The 19,054-nt window shown below is 33.9% G+C and overlaps 1 protein-coding gene across 5 annotated transcripts; it reads left to right on the top strand.

The window, feature by feature from the left end:
- The first annotated feature begins 1,545 nt into the window (after positions 1-1,545).
- On the top strand, positions 1,546-19,005 carry LOC18042740 (nuclear pore complex protein NUP160). 5 transcript variants are annotated; one of them, XM_024184890.1, is made up of 25 exons: positions 1,546-2,167; positions 2,248-2,308; positions 2,441-2,598; positions 2,813-2,898; positions 3,361-3,465; positions 3,631-3,728; positions 4,127-4,247; positions 4,689-4,871; positions 5,017-5,209; positions 5,377-5,939; positions 8,343-8,505; positions 9,089-9,366; positions 9,511-9,698; positions 10,637-10,713; positions 10,802-11,148; positions 11,681-11,749; positions 11,852-12,170; positions 12,416-12,544; positions 14,692-14,800; positions 14,884-14,955; positions 15,056-15,179; positions 16,465-16,572; positions 17,182-17,322; positions 18,449-18,622; positions 18,719-19,005. In XM_024184890.1, the coding sequence occupies exons 1-25, from the start codon at positions 1,597-1,599 to the stop codon at positions 18,761-18,763; spliced, it is 4,482 nt and encodes a 1,493-aa protein (XP_024040658.1). In that variant the 5' UTR covers positions 1,546-1,596; the 3' UTR covers positions 18,764-19,005. The 5 variants fall into 5 exon arrangements, with proteins under 5 accessions (XP_024040658.1, XP_006431340.1, XP_024040659.1 ...); XM_006431277.2 differs by having other exon boundaries at positions 5,368-5,939; XM_024184891.1 differs by lacking the exons at positions 18,449-18,622; positions 18,719-19,005 and having other exon boundaries at positions 5,368-5,939; positions 17,138-17,217.
- Positions 19,006-19,054: the final 49 nt, after the last annotated feature.

The following is a 19,054-nucleotide window of genomic DNA, read 5'->3' as shown; positions in this document are numbered from 1 at the left end:
AATTGTGTAACATGATCTTGTTGGCAGTATCAATTGACATCAAGTGCATGGGCTAGGACCTCCAAGTACCGCAACAAAAATGCTCCACAGTCACCACTAAAAAAATTCATATAAATCAATTGTTAAAAATCATCATTCTTATTATTATGTTCAAAACACATTTATTAATAGTGTACTATCAATAGTTTTATGCTGAAACAAATAGCAAATTGTTAATAAATTAGAATTGCAAAATAAAGGTTCTACAGCAAATAATAGAGAAAACCCAGATTGTAGCATAATGAATGCATACGCAGCTGAAGAAAATTGATATATAATTCCCATGGATGAAGTTCAACTACAAACAAGAAGTAAAATTATATAAAGATCTAATGCATAAACTAGTGTAGCCATAACCGAAAATTCATAAGGATAATATTTAATTAGGAACTCCCACAACCATTATTAAAGAGCTATGAATTCACTCTCTTCAATTTCAAATTCACAAGTTAAAGAAGCTTCATTACATTACCAGCAAGAAAGATTATCAGTAAATAAGCAAGATAATGACCAAAATCATGTGGGTAATTTGTTTTTTAAAACCCTAATGCATATAACCCTAACAATTATGCACCATAAATTCTCTTTATAAAGTAAAAAATAAGTGTAAATGTGGTTAATGACCTTTAGTTCGGTGAATTTCCAGCCTTTAATTCGGTGATTTTGTAGCCTTTAATGTGGTGGATGAACTTGCAGCAACAGGAGCATGAACTTGCAGCAGCAGGACAGGCGTTGTGTATGGTAGCTCGTGAAGGCAGATTTTGAAATTTGAAGAATTAAATTGGGGTAATTTTGTGATTGCACATTGAAAAAGGTATATAAAAGAAATTTTGAATTATGGGGGTGTAGTTGGATAAATACCTAACCTTTAGGGTATAGCGGGGACAAATCCCTGGAAAAAAAATTTGACAACAACTTCATGTTTTAATGAATGTAGTTATAAAATCCATCAAATAACAGTCATATGATGCAAATGTAATGAAAATATGAGTTGCTTTAGTGTTTATCACAAACCAAACAAAACCTTAAAAATAATATAATGTCAACAAATTGAATAGATAGCCCAAAATAAAATAAAAAAAGTTTCAAATACCTTATTCATAGGATGAATAATACACCCAGCTGCAAACCAAAATCTCAGTGCATTAGCTGTTTATGAGTGATTTTGAGTGTGTTGTGAGTTTTTGTATATGTGATAAATACGTGAGAAGTAAAGAGTGTTGTGAGTTGTGTGTGTTTTATATTTTTCTTTAGGGATATATTTAGACAATGTACTATATAAAAAGACATATTTAGATAATTTTCAAGCATGAGGTATATTTAACTAAATACACTACTTTTAAGATATATTTAATTAAAAACCCCTATGAACGCGATGGGTCGTGTATGATTTTGAGAAATTAGGTTTTCAATTAGGATAATTTAGTAATTGCACATAGAAAAATGTATACATGGGAAATTTTGAATTATGAGGGTGCATCTGGATAAATAACGTAGTTTAAGAGTGTAGCACCGACAAATTCCTGGAAAAGAACTAGGGTTTAGTAAGAGGGGAAGATGGCGAGTAAGTGGAGGTTAGCGGGAATGGAAGTGCCATTCATCAGCAGCGATTCCGTCAAGTGGATTGAGGTTTCAGTTTCTTCTTCTAATAATAATAATATTAGTAGTGATAATGTTGCTCCTCTAACAGAGGATTGCGCCTCATGCTCCGTCCTTGAAAATCCTTCTCAGTATCTTATTTGGCGAATTCATAAGAATCTTCCAACTTCTCTTGAGTTACTACACGTCTCTTCTTCTCATCAATTCACCATTCTGGGTCTGCGTATCAATTTCCCTTTTCCCCTGTCGCCTTTTGCTTTTATCTGCAGTAGCAACAACACTAATATTCATGTGCTCCATGTGTTAACTGTCTCTGGAATTGCTTTCCGACTCAAATTTTCATCTAATTTCTCCGTTTATGAGTCCACTCCTCTTTTCCCTAATCAAGACATTTTAGAGTTTAATTTGGTCAATTATGGAATCGTACCCATAACAAGAGTAGCAGCAACCGCTGGATGCCTTGTCGTTGGTCGAAATGATGGATCTGTTGCTTCCTTCCAGCTTGGCATTCTTCACCCCGGTTCGCCTGGTATTACTGTTTATTCTCCTATTTTATTCTTATTCTTTACTTGCTTTTCATTTTCTTCATGTCCCTTTTTTGGCCGTTAGGCTTTCAGCAGGAGCTCCGGGATGATACTGGAATTGGTCGTTTGTGGGGTTTAATGTCAAGGTAACCCTTTTTTTTTCCCACATGTATATAATTGTATGCTTAATTTTCTGTTCAATAGAAACGTCTTAATTTGCTGCTTTCTTAGCCAATATATCTAAGGGATTGCATTTGAATCATGTCATGATGATGCAGGGGTAGGATGTTAGGTCCAGTGCAGGATTTGGTAATAGTGGAGGTGCTGGGAAAAATGCTTTTATTTGTGCTTCATTCTGATGGCATTTTCCGAGTATGGGACCTTTCTTCTCATAGCAGGATTTTTAGTCATACAATGACCAATCAAGTTTCTGAAGGCAATTTCTATCTCGTCTCTCTTCTACATTATGCTAAATATTTAGTGGTTTAATGTTTGATTCCATCATGTTCACCCCTGATTTGGATGTGTAGTTTATTCATTTTCCCCTCAATGCTGTTGAAGAAAGCTTCATGTTAGATTAAAGGCTTTTATTTAAGATTTTCATATTATTGTTCTTTGTGCATTATTTGTTCTTTACCATATACTTTCAGGAGCTCTACCTATGAGGTTGTGGGTGGGTGAAGCTAAAGGCAGCTCAGGCATTATTCCTTTTGCAATCTTGTATAAACGCGCTCTGGTATGCATATAAACACACTCAGGCATTATTCCTTTAGGATGTATTATATCTTTGGTTCACTGTGATAGAGGCATTTGTTTCTTTTGACACATCTTTTATATCGGACCTTTCCTTTGCCATAGGTAGGCAGCATTCTTTTCCTTTTATCTATTTGACCGTCTCTTTTTCTCTTTTCCTTTTTCTTTTTCTTTTTTCTTTTTGTGTTTTGCATTTTGGTGTTGTTTATTTTCCTGAGAGTTGGAAGGGGTACCTATTATTTCATCTATCATTGCATTATTGGCGTTTGTCTGCAGTAATGCTGGAAATTACATTGATAAAGTCTTTTAGCTTTCTTTATGTCCTAATCTTTTAGCTTTTTGATTCCTCCGGTAAGGGAACAGTTTGTTCTATGTTCAATTGAAGGATTATCATTGATTACCTTGCAAGTCGTTTGCAACCATTTTGAATGATATTTTGATGAAGGAAGTTGGCACGGAGATGATTTATGTCTTCAGTCTACATTGTAAATTGGGGGACAAACTGCTACTGTCATTGGAGTCTTCAATTCAAGATATTCCTTTGGACGAGGTAATCGATGCTACATTTTCCTGTTAAATGATTCTGTTAAAGATATTTAAAAAGAAAAAAAAGGCCCAACTTAATTTTAGAGAAACACAGAATACCTTATTTCATTCTGATTTTGAAGTTGAAAGTTTTATTAATAGCTTAAAATTGCTGCTGTTATTTTGTCAGGGCGCATGCATTGATGTCAAACTTACTTCAAAGAAGATATGGATATTGAAGGATAGTGGATTGATATTTCACAATTTGTCAGATAATGATGTCACTGAGTGAGTTTTTAGTGCATCATGTTGGCATAATGTGTAATTTTTCTCTATGGTATGTTAGTTTAACTCTTTGTGTAGTTCCTACATTTTAGGCATAGTATGTCCATGGAAAAATGAGAAGCATGCATCCGTGTAACTATAACATACTTATGTTAATTCAGGACTCTCAAACTGTCATTTACGATTTTTCCTTTCTGATTCAATATGTATATGTGTATAGCTTAATCCCCAGTTTCTGTATGTACTTGTGTCAACATTTCCTTTCTTTATTTTCTATTATTGTAATTGTTTTTTCTGTTCGCCATGGAATAAGAACTTCTAATATATCTTTGTTCTAACTAAGCTGTTCTTCTAATATATCTTTGTTCTAACTAAGCTGTTTCTGCTACATTTATTGTTAGGGAAGAACCATGCTGCTATGCTATGCAAGAAGAATTTGTTGCTGAACAGCTGTTTCAAAGTTCTGAATGTTCATCTGATGATCTTCTGTCAATCACCCATTCATTGGTTACCTCTCCCAAGGTGCGTGACTGAAATTGCTTTCCATAAAAATTGATGGATTATTGTGGTGGAGTTGTAAGTTAAGTTTGTTTTCATTGGAACAAATATAGGATTTTCTTGTTTTACTTTTTTTCTTCTTCCCCCCCCCCCTCTCGACAATCTAACACTTCTTTTAGCAGAAAGTATTTCAAAATAAAAAATTTTACATAGTTGCGACTTTAGTTTTTCAGAATGCATACCTCTCAGGCCGGAGCAAATTGATTTGTTTTTTTCTATCTTTTTAGTATTATGCCGTATGACAAGTGTTCATTATGAGTGTTTATTATTTTTTGTGCCTGTTACCCCCCCCAAAAAAAGAAAAAGAAAAAAAGAATGCTTTACTGTGCTTGTTTTGCTTGCTGACTGTTGTCTTTTGGAAAGTAGTGTTGCTTACATTGTTTGCTCCATTTTACAATTTTGCAGGATCACGTTGTGTCATTTGTATCTTCTATTTTCTTTCGCAGGCTGCTTCATCCTGGAGTTCATCATAATATCGTGCTTCGTGCGACTTTGCTGGACTATAACAGGCATTGGACTGATTCTGAGTTTCAAAACTTAACTGTTGACGGGCTCAAAAAGGAGATCATTTCACTGATTGAACATGAGGTTTCCGTTGGCTTTATTATTTCTGTTTTATTTTCTGCACTTACTCTCACTGATAGTACTTTTTGAAGATTACCATTATCTTCCTTTTGAGGGGTTCTGGATGATGTGCTGTTAGCAAGCTGATGTATGTTATGTTTTGTGCTAGGCTGTTGCTGAAAGTCCTTTGTCAATATTTTATGGATGGAAGAACTTCTGCACGCGTTATTTCCACCACTGGTGCAAGAACAATGAGCCATATGGTTTATTTGTTCAGTCCTCAACAGGTGCAGTTGGTTTACTCAGAAAGAATTCAATGTCCGTGTTTCGTAGTCTGGAAAGCATTGAGCTGCTTATTGATGGTATGTTAAAGGTTCGTGCTTCTATGCAAAGTGGAATGAGATATTATGTTTATTTGCTTTTGTGCATTTATTCATTCTTAGGCTTCACTTCCCCTCTTTCTCTCTGTGGGGTTTTTATAAACTTCGTAACACGACTTTTATTTCCCTTATTTTGCTAGGTTGTTCAGATGAACTTGGTGATCTTGTAAGCTTCGGTTTGGAATTTTCAGATGATCTCTCTGAGCGTGAGATTCTTTTTGGACTGCTCAGATGTATTATCAGTATTAGCCATCAATTAGGAAAATCAGCTTCTGCTATATTTTATGAATCACTAGTGGGCACACCGACTATCTCAGCCGAAGAACTTGTTCCTTGCTTACTGAAGATTCTAGAAACAGGATATAGTTCCTCAGTAGTGGCACTCAATATGTCAGATCTTGGAGCTGATGTTGGCAGGGAGAAGGAACTTGCAAATCACAAAAATCTAAGAAAATTCTCCATTGACATGCTATTATCTCTTCATGCTCTGGGCAAAAAGGCTGTATCATGGGATAGAATGCTGAATGTCCTTGAAAGCTATCTACGGTTTCTTGTGCCTCGCAAGATCTTACAAGATTTGGATGCTGGAGCTGTTTTTAATATTAGTACTTCCATCTTGGTTCAGGCTACTTCTCAAATTGCAAAGGTGATGTTTGAATCTGCATTGGATGTTCTTCTATTCATAAGCTATCTGTTGAGCATCGGTGGCCAGGTCAGATTTTCTCCTTTTCCTTGTAATTTCAATTTGTATTTAGCAAAATTAAATTGTGATCTGCTACATTTTGACATCTGCTTGATGTCTGTTTGTATTTCTACTTCTAGTATGCTTCAACCAGACTATTTTTACCTTTTCTCATGTTGGCTATTGTTTAGAAAACCATTTAATAATTTTTAGGAAATCATCAAATGCTAAATGATCTACTAAGAATTGGTCAAAATTATTTAGCATTTTATGTTGCTTTCCTTTGTCCAAATATTGACTCTTGAGAAAGCAAGGTTAACATTTGAAGTTATAAATTGATAAGGGCCTGTTCAGTATTATTTTCCATTTGCTGTTTTCATGAAACAAAAATGAAATGCTATATTGAAAATTTAAATATGCATTTGGTATCATTTTCAAAAATAATCTTGAGAACGACAAAAAGTAAAACACGTTCGGTAGGAATAGTTCAAAGAATTATTATTGGAATAATTTCATTAACTGAATATTAAATAATAGTTAGTCATTTTTATTATTTAGTTAGTTTGATTATTTTAATTTTAAGAATAAATTTGGTGATCTTATTAATTTTATTTGTCTAAAGTAAAATTATAAACTATATACATATTTGATTTAATTAATGCACAAAAACATAAGTTTTCCATTGTATAAAAGAGCAAATATTATTGTGAAGGAAATTGATTGTTTAGATGATATAACAACAGCAGCAGCAGCAGCAACAATAACAATAATAATTCTTTATGATAATATGATTATTGATGATGCTGTTATTGTAATTATTGTTATTTTGAGAGTTGGTAGAAGAAGTTTTCATTTTGGAGCATAACATTGGAAAATAAGGAAAACAAGAAAAAGTTATTTTCCCGTTTCCTTTGTTAAAAATGTAGAATGAATTTTGTTTCCAAAAATGTTTTCAGAAATGATCTATCAAACACATATTTAATGTTTCCTGAATTTAGGAAACAGAAAATAGAAATTGGAAACAATACCGAATGCACCCTAATATTTTGTTGATTTGTCTTTTTTTTTTGCTTAACCTACTTCGTATAATGATCATTATGTTTAACTTAAATCTTTTTTATGCTTACTCCTTAGTAAATATACAAGCTATGTATAAGTTAAAGTTGTTTCCTATAAGGAATTTTTCTCTTTTATTATTGTTATTATTTATTTTTTTACTTAATCATGCACTGCATCTTTCCCCTTCCATTTGCAAACATAAATTTAACAGAATCTACCTTCCAGGTTGGTGTGAGGCGGCATTTGATTCCTAGTGTGCTGCCCTACTGAAATAACTCTAACCAACTATGATATCCCCTTGGGTTTATAGGAAAAATATACCTGTTATGGTTATCAATCATGTTTACACAAGTTCCCTTTAGTGCACATTCATCATGGCCTTAAGAATTTCTATAGCCAATAAGACTTCAAATAACTCCTTTTTGTTTGTTTTTACTGATGGAAGGTTAAAAAATGTCATGTTTCATGTTAGTATCATAAGCAGGATTGCTGTCTATTGGTCCTTTTATCCTTCTGATAAAATTCCTAAACCCATTTTCCTTTCTACCATCTAGAATTCCCATTAGAACTCGGGAAAGAAAATAACTTTCTGTTGGTTCCAATTTGGTTTTTTATTGTTAAGAATGACCTTCAAACACATTGTCTCTGCTCATGGAGGTCGAAAACTATTTATTGCAACCTTTAAGCTTTTGCCTGAGTTCTGATACTTCCCTTTATTTTTGCTCCTCCTGTGTGAGTCTTAACATGATCACCCGTGCGCCCTTTGAAAAGAAACTAGAATTAATGGTTTTGATGGCCAAGGTTCCTTCTGTAGTAAGGAATTGTAATAGTCCATGCAGGGTTTGATATTGTTCAACTGTTATGTACAATCTTTCATTTCTTTTATTTTTTAACTCTTTTTAAAAAAAATATTAATTCAACTGCTAGATCTCTTGGTATCTCCATGCACGTATCTCAGGTGATTTCACTTACTTGGAAGAGGAGTTCCGACATTTCACTCTTTACATGGGTGAAATACTTACATTAGACGGATCATTTAGTATTCTAGTTTGATGATGTTCGATCGCTTCAATGTTTACAATTTCCATTTTACCGTTTTGTATACCTGACTTCCATGTGTGTTATCTAGTGACTATTATGTATTTTCCTTTTTGATGTCATAGAATTTGATGACGATTGATAACTAATGATTAAAATATTAAGATATTTTTATCTTTTTTTCCCGTTTTTAATAAAAATGATACTTAGTTTTTGGCATTTTCTAATCTTTTTCTATGTTTTCCCATCTGTGTTTATCAGTAATTTTTTCCTTTAGTGATATGTTTAAGTGCATCTATTAAGTTGGCATGTAACTTAACTCAGTTTTGCGTACAGATTGGTATATCGCATGATGACATGTCGAGAATGCAACTTGAATTTATTCCCATGATTCAAGAAATTGTTTTTGAGTGGCTTATTATTCTATTTTTTGGCACCACTCCATCTGAGTCACCTACTTTAGAAGATTTCAGTTCTCAGCTTTCATCATTACAAATTGGTAAGCTTTTTTGTGATATTAAATAAAGTTACTATATATGTATACGAAAACAAAAATATACTTTCCATTATGGTTATTGGTGGGGTTTTTTATTTCCATTTTATACTAAATATTTGATAAGAAACAGAATGTTTAGTCCACTCTGCAAGGTCACAATATGTGCTAGTTGTTTAGATGTCAAATCTATTTTCAATTTTTGCGTAATGAAATTGCTGGCCCACATTTTGCCATTTCCTTTTCTTCCAAATGGATAAACTTACTCTTTATGAGGAGGCATCCACATTGTATGTGAAAATAGGAAAAATGTATGAAATGCTTCGAGTTTGAGTCTTCATAAATGAAATACATACCTGCAGAACAATTTCAGTTTTGTTGTTTACTCGCATGGTCCAGGTTACTTTGTGTTGAAAGCAATATGCATTATTTTATACTCTTCCACAATCCACATCTTTTGATGTTATTGGAATCAGATACATACTCTGTTCTTATCGCCTAGTCTTGTATACCTTCTGTGATTATCCCTTGTTGGATAAAATTATTTTGCTGATGTGACAGTTTGATAATAATCCTAATAATGGTCCAGGTAGCAATGGTGGCAAAAGATCATGGAATGACAAGCTCGGCAAATGTGACTTCACCTTAGCGTTTATACTTTTGCTAAATTTTCAAAGTTCCTCAGGAGACCCTAGTCACATTTCTTTAAGATGTCTCCCTAGCCCACAAGAAGTTACTAGTTCAGTGCGGGGCTTTACCAGTTGGGTTATTTGGGGCAAAACTTGGGAAGAATCTTCTTCTTTCTTGAAGCGTTCAACTCAGCTTTCACTTATCCTCCTTAAACATGGCCAGTATGATGCAGTTAAGGTAAATCCTGGGCTTTAACTTTCTTGCATTAATAGTTCTTTTGGACACTTCAATTAAACATAAATACACACTTGTATGGATATTTTGAGTGAGTTTTGCTAATTTTTTTAATTTTATTTTTGGCTTTTTATGCCCTACCTGAAGTACCTACTTACTGGCACGGAGGCAAATTTACAAAAGGAGAAAACATTTAGAAGTATCCAAGATAGTGAAGGTGACTGGTGTGTACTCCAACATCTTCTAGGATGTTGCCTTCTAGCTCAGGCACAATGCGAATTACATGGACTTTTGAAGGAGAAGAAAGTCTGTGAAGCAGTTCGCTGTTTCTTCAGGTATATATGAAATTTTCCAATAAGTTGCTATAATCATGTCTTTCCACCACATATCCCATGAAGGAAACTCCAGAGGGGCCACTGGAATCTGACTTTTCCAGTACTTGAAGAGAATGTGAATCTTTCACTTCATTTTACACTATGATTTTGGATTCTTATTATGGTTCAAAATTTTATAACGGTATGATGTTCCTATTTTTTGAGAAGAATGAGAAGGAAAGCACTTATGAAACTTGCTCTTTATGGGATTCTTTTTTTTTTTTTTAAAAAAAAAAATATGAGCAATGTAAAACAATTTTTATTGATGACAAAACAAGTTACAGAAGAAATAATCGCAAACTTGAAATGTTGTGATCCAGCATTTGTGAAATCTTAATGTTGTCCAATAATGTTAAGAAGAATTGTAAGGGAGCGTTATTTTGATGTAAGAATTTGACTGAATGATGATGGTTGATAACATTGTTCTTGTACTCCTAGAATGTCAAATTACCTGCAGGTGACATGATCTCAGAGATGCGAATTTAACAGTGAATATTTTGTGTAGAATCTTTGTTGGATACCGTCATAAATTGATGCTTTGTATACTTCTGCATTGTGCTATTTTTTGAGACAACACTTTCATAATTTTCCTACAAGCCAGATCTTGATGGTTCAATAATCACAGTGATTTGCAAAATGTAGTTTTCAATAATTAAATATTTCCTTAATTTTTCCCCAAATTCTTTGCACAAGGCGCATGGCAATTTCTTCTGAAATTATGTGCCAAAATGATCCCCTTTTACACCTCTTTAATGTAATTTTCTTAAATATTTTTTTTCAATATGTAGTGTTATTTTTATCTTTGTACAAAGCTTCAAGTTCATTACATTTTTGCAAATACTGATTTGCTATATGTTGCCGAAGTGGTTAATGATTGTCACTTAAACTTTGTACTTCAGAGCTGCATCTGGGCAAGGAGCTTTTCAGGCTTTGCAAAGTTTGTCTCATGAAGCAGGATTACCAAATCTTGGATTTAGTAAGTTATTCTTACAAAATTCAAAACTATTTTACATCCTTTGAAGGCCAGGGTAATTTCATTTTTTTGCTTAATTTTATGTGCACAGATGGTTGCTTATCTTCTGCGGCATGGAAGCTTCATTACTATCAGTGGGCAATGCAGATATTTGAGCAATATGGTGTTAGTGAAGGTGCTTGTCAGTTTGCTCTTGCTGCACTCGAGCAAGTTGATGAAGCTCTTAGTCCAAAAGATGATTGCCATGGTGGAAATCCACTCAATGAATCAGCCGCTACCATCAAAGGACGACTTTGGGCTAATGTCTTCAAGTTTACTTTAGATCTTAATCTTTTGCATGATGCATACTGTGCAATAATCTCAAATCCTGATGAGGAGAGCAAATGCATCTGCCTCAGGCGTTTCATAATAGTTCTGTATGAGCGCAAAGCAGCAAAGGTTTTCTACCAAATAAATAAATTATCCTTTTGTTCTTTTCTACCAAATAAAATAAATTTTCCTTTTGTTCTTCACTGTTTGTTACTGATATTGGTTGTTGCTTTATGTCTTTCGAAAGTGATTGATCAAATCATATTCTTCTATTGTAATTTTGAGGGATGAAATTTAGGAATGAGGAAATTTGTATGTTGACTTGATTTTTGTCTTGAGAGCGATGGTGCAGATTCTGTTGAGCCAGATTTAACTTGTAAACTTAGGGGTGGTTGTGTTTCTCAAATGCTGGAGTTAACAGTGCCTGACAAGCTCATTTCAACTTTGCACACTTGTCGTTACTAGCTATGTTATTTATGCATGTAATTTGCCTGTTGTTTGCCATAATACCACAGTTGGGCTTTGTAATATTTCCTGTAAATGCTGTGAGAACCAATTCAATAATTTGTAGCCATTATAGATTATTCATCCATTTCTCCTAAGATTAACTTTCCAATCAACATATTACTTATTGGAAGATTTTCATCTTCGTTTACCGCAGCTTCTTTGTGATGGCCAACTACCTTTCATTGGTATAGCAGAGAAGATTGAGCGAGAGCTTGGTTGGAAGGTATCTTCTTGTTGCAAAGATTAAATTCAAATTTCATGGCTTTTGTTTTCTTAAAATTTTATCTCTCATTCTAATTCTCTTGAACATTTTTCCACTAAATAGGCAGACCGTTCAGATATCTTAGCCAAGCCAAACCCATATGAGTTGCTTTATGCATTTGAAATGCAACGACATAATTGGCGAAAGGCAGCAAGTTACATGTATCTATATTCAGCTCGTTTGAGAACTGAACCAGTTCCAAAGGATAGCCAGCATATGTTATCTGCACTACAAGAAAGGCTGAATGGACTTTCTGCAGCTATTAATGCATTGCATCTTGTTCATCCAGCATATGCTTGGATAGATCCTTTCTCTGGGAAAAATTCTATTCAAAATGAGCATTATCCAAGAAAAAAGGCTAAAAAAACCGTGATAGAACAATGTAAGTGGTTGAAACACAATATATGCTTACTTATTCTACTAGATTTTAGCTTTGGTTCTTCTCGTAACTACTGAATTTTAATCTTGCTCTCGACTCATGTTCAGTTATTCTTGTTATGACTTATATTTTCATCTTACTTTCTGCCAGTGAGTTATGAATTTGATTATGACTGATCTTTCTTTGTGGTTTACCAATTATGCATTTGACTATTTAGTTCAAGGCAATAACATGCTTCTTTCCTGTAGTGGTCGGCAGTGATATTCAGCCCCAGTGTCTGCAATCATACATCGATATAGATAAACTGGAGAAAGAATATGTGCTCACTTCAGCTGAATATTTACTATCAACGAGAAATGTGAAGTGGACGTTTAATGGTAACATGTTTGAGAGCTCTACATTAAGTTATGTTTAAAATGAGATGAAAGTTTATATATTTTTAGTTAAATTATAAGTCTGAATTTGGTTGAAGTCTCTCTCGGGTTCCAATAATCTAATCAATTCATGCACTTATTGTTTTCTTTCTTGAACATCTGCTGTAAGTGTTCAACTTTATGAATCAGAATGACTAAAAATTAATATATTTTACATGCATACCCTCTTAGGCGCTAATTACATAATATTTAAAAGTTAAATTGTTCAACAAGATATGAATAGAATTTTTGTGTCTGACCAAATTTATAATCTTAATTATTGAGCATATTCAGTTTACCTATTTATTATTTATCTAAAAAATTATTTTTTAGAAGTTTATGTTTAATTACTTGGAAGTTTACTGTTAACAATATAGCAAGTTCTTTTTCTATTGCAAAAGCTGGCAGTGGTGATAAGATACGCTTTTCAGAGAATGTTTGGGTTGGAATCATCTATGGGTCACAATATCGTTAATTATCTTTTTCTCCAATGTGCTTATGAAAAATATGGTGGCTGGATATCATCTACGACAAAGAGGTGGAATTATAATTTATCTAGGGATTTGAATGATGAAGTAATGGTGCATTTACTTTTCGGATTAGGGAATTGGAATCCGGATCTGGAATCAGTAACGGCGTTTACTTTGCAAAAGGGAGGTGGGAATCGGAATCGGAATCGGAATCAGAATCGTGGGGCTCGCCACAATTTGGGAATGGGGAATGGGAGATTGATTCTCACGGGGGGTTGGGAATGAGTCTCCCATTCCCTGAACTTCCTGTTCTGCCCCCATTTACATTTCAATATTCTCAAATACCCCCTTTAATAATAATAATAATAATAATAATATATTAAGTTTATTATTTTAATTATTATTCACTGTTATTATTATTTTTATTAATATTATCTTTATTAAAATTTATAATTATTAATTTATTCTTTTATTCTTATTCTTCTTATTATTATTTATTAATTTTATTATTTTAATTAATATTATTGTCATCATTATTAAGGACATTTTAGTAATTTGTAACAATCTAATTCATTTCGATTCTGATTCTTATTCTAAGATAAAGTAAACATATTAATGGTAATTCAACTCATTCTGATTCCAATTCCAATTCTAATTCCTATTGTTCAAGTAAACAATTGATTCTGATTCCCCTTCCCTATTCCCATTCCAGCCCATTCCCATTTCTTTCCGTCCCGATTCTAGCTCCTTCCAATTCTAGTTTAGTAAACGTAGCAAAAATGTGTTGTTTGCTCTGTTGGTGTTGATTGATATTTTTTGCAAGTAATTGTTTGAGGGAAGATGGTAGGATATGCATGTGGGAGTGTTAAGGTGTTTTCTATGTAAGTCTTTTGTTGCCCTTTTGGTGAATGATTTTATGATTTCTTTTTTGGAATCGGCAAGTGTGATTTAGAGATTTAAGGTGCCCACTAAGGTTAAAATTCTTCTATCTTTTTTCCTTTTTCTCATTTTTTGTTTTTTGAGCCGAAAAAAGGAAAGGGTTAATACTTGTGATATGGTAAAGAAGAGGAGACCAAAAGCCTTTTGATCTCTTGAATACTGGTGATGCGTACGTTGAATGCCAAAAAATGTTTTCATTCTAGTGAAAAATGTTAGTAGTGATAAGTTTGAAAAACAAACAACCAAAAACATATAAGTGAACTAAATTGGAATCATGTTTAGACTTCAGACTAGAAAACGAATAGGCTCTTAATGTACCTTTGATTGTTATCAAGGTGTCATGCAGCCAGCTAACCTGTATATCTATGCCTGTTTCTTTTCTTTTCTATCGTCAATTTAGTATATCTATGCCTGTTTCTTTTCTTTTCTATCGTGAATTTAGTTTTCAATTTCTTTAAATACAGTTAAATAAAATTAAGTTAAAATGGAAAAATCTCTCTGTATCATACATGGGTATCACATGTAAAGTGATGAGTATCTGGAATTCCTAGGAACTGAATTTCTTGGGATTTTTATTTCATGAGAAAATCATCAAATTCGTTGATGATGAGGGAAGAGTAGGTCTTTCTTTATCAACCCTTGCAGTATGTTTGTCTCAAGATTATGTTCAAGAAATCATTGTATCTTGATATTCTTTTTCAGGAATTAACGAAGTCCCATCAGATTTGGTTGATCTCCTGGTCCAGACAAATTTTTACGATATGGCATTCACAGTTCTTTTGAAATTTTGGAAGGGCTCGAGATTAAAGAGGTATGATTTCCATGCATGGGTTGCATAATGTGAATACTTCCTTTGACTTTTCAGTACATAACATTTAGGGCTTTCTTGCTTAGGGAACTGGAGATAGTTTTCTTTGCCATGTCATTAAAATGCTGTCCAAACAAAGTAGACTCAGCATGTCTCGGGTAATTAAGTTTCACTTGATTTGTTCCTGTTTTCTTCATTTATCTTTGAAGCATGTTTGTCTGTAATATTGTGACTTACAACTTCATGGAATGATTTCAGAACACATGGTCTTTTGCTAACATCTTCAAAAGATGAAGTGGTTGTTCATGGTTCTCCAGACAACATTGCTGCTGCTCACCAATATAAGGGGAATGGTCAATGGGAAACTCTTGAGCTTTACCTTGTTAGTGTCTTTTTCATGCTTCAATTTCTGCTTCATAATTCATTTTCTTTTCCTGCTTTTTTTGGTGTTAATGACATGATAAAATGAAATGAAATGCATTGAAAATCATTGGAAACTGCCAAATTAGTGCGAGAAGTTAGACAAAGTTGACTGTCCTGGTCCTGCTTGATTTGATTTAATATTAATGTTTCTTAGTTTCTTGATTGTTTATAGTTTCCTATTGTAAAACATTTACAACGTTCTTGCTTTAGAAAGTAGAAATTTACTATCAAAATAGGATAATTTCCTAGAGTAGCTGATAGGCTTCCTTCTTTATGTGATTCAGATTTAGAAATCTATTCAGAAATCGCACATGGTACCACAGCTTTAGGTTTCCTCGGCAATTGTTCTTCATTTTTTGCCTCTATCCCCCACATAGTGCTCTATTTTTCAGCATTCATTGTTTTGGATGTTTTTCTTTTTTCTTTGTTGCCTTCATCTTTGTTTGTCACCTTTTTTTCCCCCCTAAAATAAATATATTTTGTTACTTTCTCAAAATATCTGATTTAGTATCCTTTGAAACTACTTTGTTACTTATTCAAAATACTGGTTTAATATTCTCTGAAACTACTTGTATCACTGTAAGTGACACCCAGTCCATTGCCCAATATGTCAATCTCTCCTTTAATCCTAGCCTTAAAATTAGATCCTGCAAAATAGTAGCAGAATTTTCATTTACTAGTTCCAATCAGCCAAATTATTCCTTGAGAGAAGAAGAAAATGTGGCGTGTGGAAGCATTCCACTCAGGAAATTGGTGATCCCAAGTTAGATACATGGTGGTTAAGGAACATATGTCTCAATTTTCACTATTGAGTAAAAGGCTACTTATTAAGATATCTTGATTCTATAGTTTCTCAAATTATGCAATTTGTGTAGTGTATCTCGAGTCCATTACTCGATCTCCCAAGCTTGTATCTAACAGTGGCTATTTCAAAGCTCGGTGTGAAGTGTGTATTAGGCTTAGTGAAGTGTGCAGTTCTCTACATCCAATGAAGCATTGTCACTGTATCCATCTTAATGTTCAATAACTTGTATGGCATTTCTCTCTCAATTTCTGATTGATGCTGAAGATTATGTCTTCTGCAGCATTCATGTACTTGTGGTTGAATTCTGACTTAATGAAACTAACAGGAAAACATACAAGTGTTTTGACGACAACAAATCATCTGCATCTAAGCTCTTATTTTTTTCTTATGTTATCTGATCCATCTGATTTTGTGCATATGGAATAATCATATATGCCAGATAAAGTATAAGGACTTTCATGCTGGTTTGCCAATAGTTGTTGCTGAGACCCTTCTTCGTACAGATCCGCGCATTGAATTGCCTCTATGGTTGATCTGTATGTTCAAGGTAATTTTTCTAGCCAGACACTGGACAATCTCGGTGTGTATTTTGCTTTTGTTGTAAGTTGAAACCAAGTAATATTTTGTGATTTATTTTCTGTTTGATTATTAAGATTGCACAAGCATTTCAGCATGATTTCCCCATTTTTCATTGAATTCTATCACAAAATTTTGTTTTACTGACTGAAAGATCCTGTAAGTGTGGCAAACATGTTATGTTTCCATTTGACTAGTTTCTATTGATTTATTCCTTAAAGCTGCTGGTAATTCTCTAGGAGTCCTTTACGTAAACAAAATATGTGCCCCTTGTCAGTTGAGGAAGCCAAATTATGGAAAATTATAAAAACTGACTGTTACATACTGCAGTGGTGCTTCTTTTATTTCTCAGCTTTATTTTTGCAGTGCAAGAATTATTTTGTGATAGAATTCATTGTGCTTATCATTTGCATTGATTTCTCTGTTGTACAGTTCATTGTGCTTTTTAGTGCTTTATTGTTAATGTTGTTAAATTTAGAAGATAAGTGACTTTCAATGTTGAAATTGAATTTGCTTTGGTTGTTGTCTTGTGGTAGAAAGTCATGCCTGCAGCCTAACTACATTCTCCTGGATTTGATAGGGTGATCGAAGAGAAAAGACATGGGGTATGACCAGCCAGGAATCAAGTCCTGCATCCTTGTTTCGGTTATATGTTGACTATGGCCGATATACAGAGGCCACAAATTTGTTGCTCGAGTACATAGAATCCTTTTCATCTATGGTAAGTTGCAATCTTTCCTGGCAATCTTATAATTTTTACCATTACAGAAACTGGCATTCCTGCTGCCTGCTGGTTGTTTGTTTTATCTAGGATAATATCATGACAAAACTACCATTTTTGCATCCATTTCATTATGTTCTTGGGATAGAATAATAATCTCTTTTTCTCTAATTCCAATGGGAGAGAATTTTATCGTCCTTATCTGCATGACATTTTGAGAAATTATGCTTTCAGCAATGCTATATGCATGGTGATTTAGAAGCCTGTAACTTTGAAAGGCATAGATTCTGCAAAATTTTTTGTTTATAAAATTCCCAGAAACCTGTATGGTACATATATGTATATTGTTAGCCTTCCTGCCCGTCTCTGTTACACACAATGTTTGTTTAGAAATAAAAGAACGACCAAGGATCAATTGCTAACTGTTTGAGGGGATAGCACCCCCCGCACCTCAATACTGAGTGAAAATGGTATGTCTGATCTTTTCCAAGCCAATATTGCCTATTGCACTAATTCTCCTTTCGCTGAAAGGAGCTCATTTATGTCAGGTTTGGTAGTAATAATTGTGCTCTAGCAGTTAGGGGTGGTCTTCTTTTGGATGCTGTCAAGGTATTCCGTATTTTTAGTGTTCATAGAATTATCAGCCTTTTGATATGGAATATATTAATGGTATATAGGTGAACTTTCAGAATTTTCATGTAGTTTCTAAGTACCTGTGCGTCCTATCTTGATGGTTCAACAGATCAGTAATGAAATACTAGCTAAGTTCAATGGAAAACACACACCTAGTGTATTTTTAGACTTTCCATGTAATTTTTATGTTCTCTGCATTATCCCATATGGCATTTCATATTATAATGTAAGCCTCTGAAGGTCTTGATTAAGTTAATTATATCATCTACCAATATTTTTCTTCGTATAAGGTTTCTATACTGTGTAGCTGATGGTGGAATCAGTTTTTGCGGACTGTCTAGAAATGCTGTGATGGTTTACATGAGATAATACATTCATCTACAAGATTGTATTATTGATATTCTGATTTTTATTTGTATGATTGATATTCTGATTATTATTTGTATGATTGATATTCTGATTTTTATTTGCTGCCATTATCAACTATTTGCAGAAGCCAACTGATATTATCAATCGGAAAAGGCCATTTTCTGTATGGTTTCCATATACAGCGATCGAGCGCCTTTGGTGCCAACTTGAGGAGTTGATCAGGTTGGGTCACATGGTTGATCAATGTGATAAGCTTAAAAAGCTGCTACATGGGACATTGTTGAGTCATCTGAAGCTGGTATGTCTATATTGTATATCAACAGCTATTTTCAAGTTCAAATTTAATTCCGTTGTCAGTTTTTACAAGCCTCTCGATCTTGTCTTTAAATTTCAGCTGAAGGTTGACTCAGATGATGCAATATCTGCTGCCTCTAGTTGAGGACTGTCAGCAAGTAAAACTGGCATGTTATGCACAATCAAAATCCAGGGTTTGCTACATGGGGCTGCCTCTAATGTTTATTTTCAAATGTTTTACATTTGCCTGGGGCTCTCAATTTGTGGAGTCTGACAGCAGGATGCACAAAGAATGGTCCCTATTATATGCTTTGAGGAGGAGGAAAGGAGAAATACTGGATAATCGAAGCTGTACAATTGGACGAATTCCTCCCCTCCCCCCCCCCCCCCCCCGGGGGGGGAAGTCTGGTAAAAAATGGCATCATAAAAATACACC

The sequence above is a fragment of the Citrus clementina genome, unplaced genomic scaffold, assembly GCF_000493195.1.
Source record: "Citrus clementina cultivar Clemenules unplaced genomic scaffold, Citrus_clementina_v1.0 scaffold_5, whole genome shotgun sequence".
NCBI lineage: Eukaryota > Viridiplantae > Streptophyta > Magnoliopsida > Sapindales > Rutaceae > Citrus > Citrus x clementina.
The sequence above is the reverse complement of the archived record's forward strand: the minus strand, read 5'-3'. Positions and strand labels throughout refer to the sequence as shown.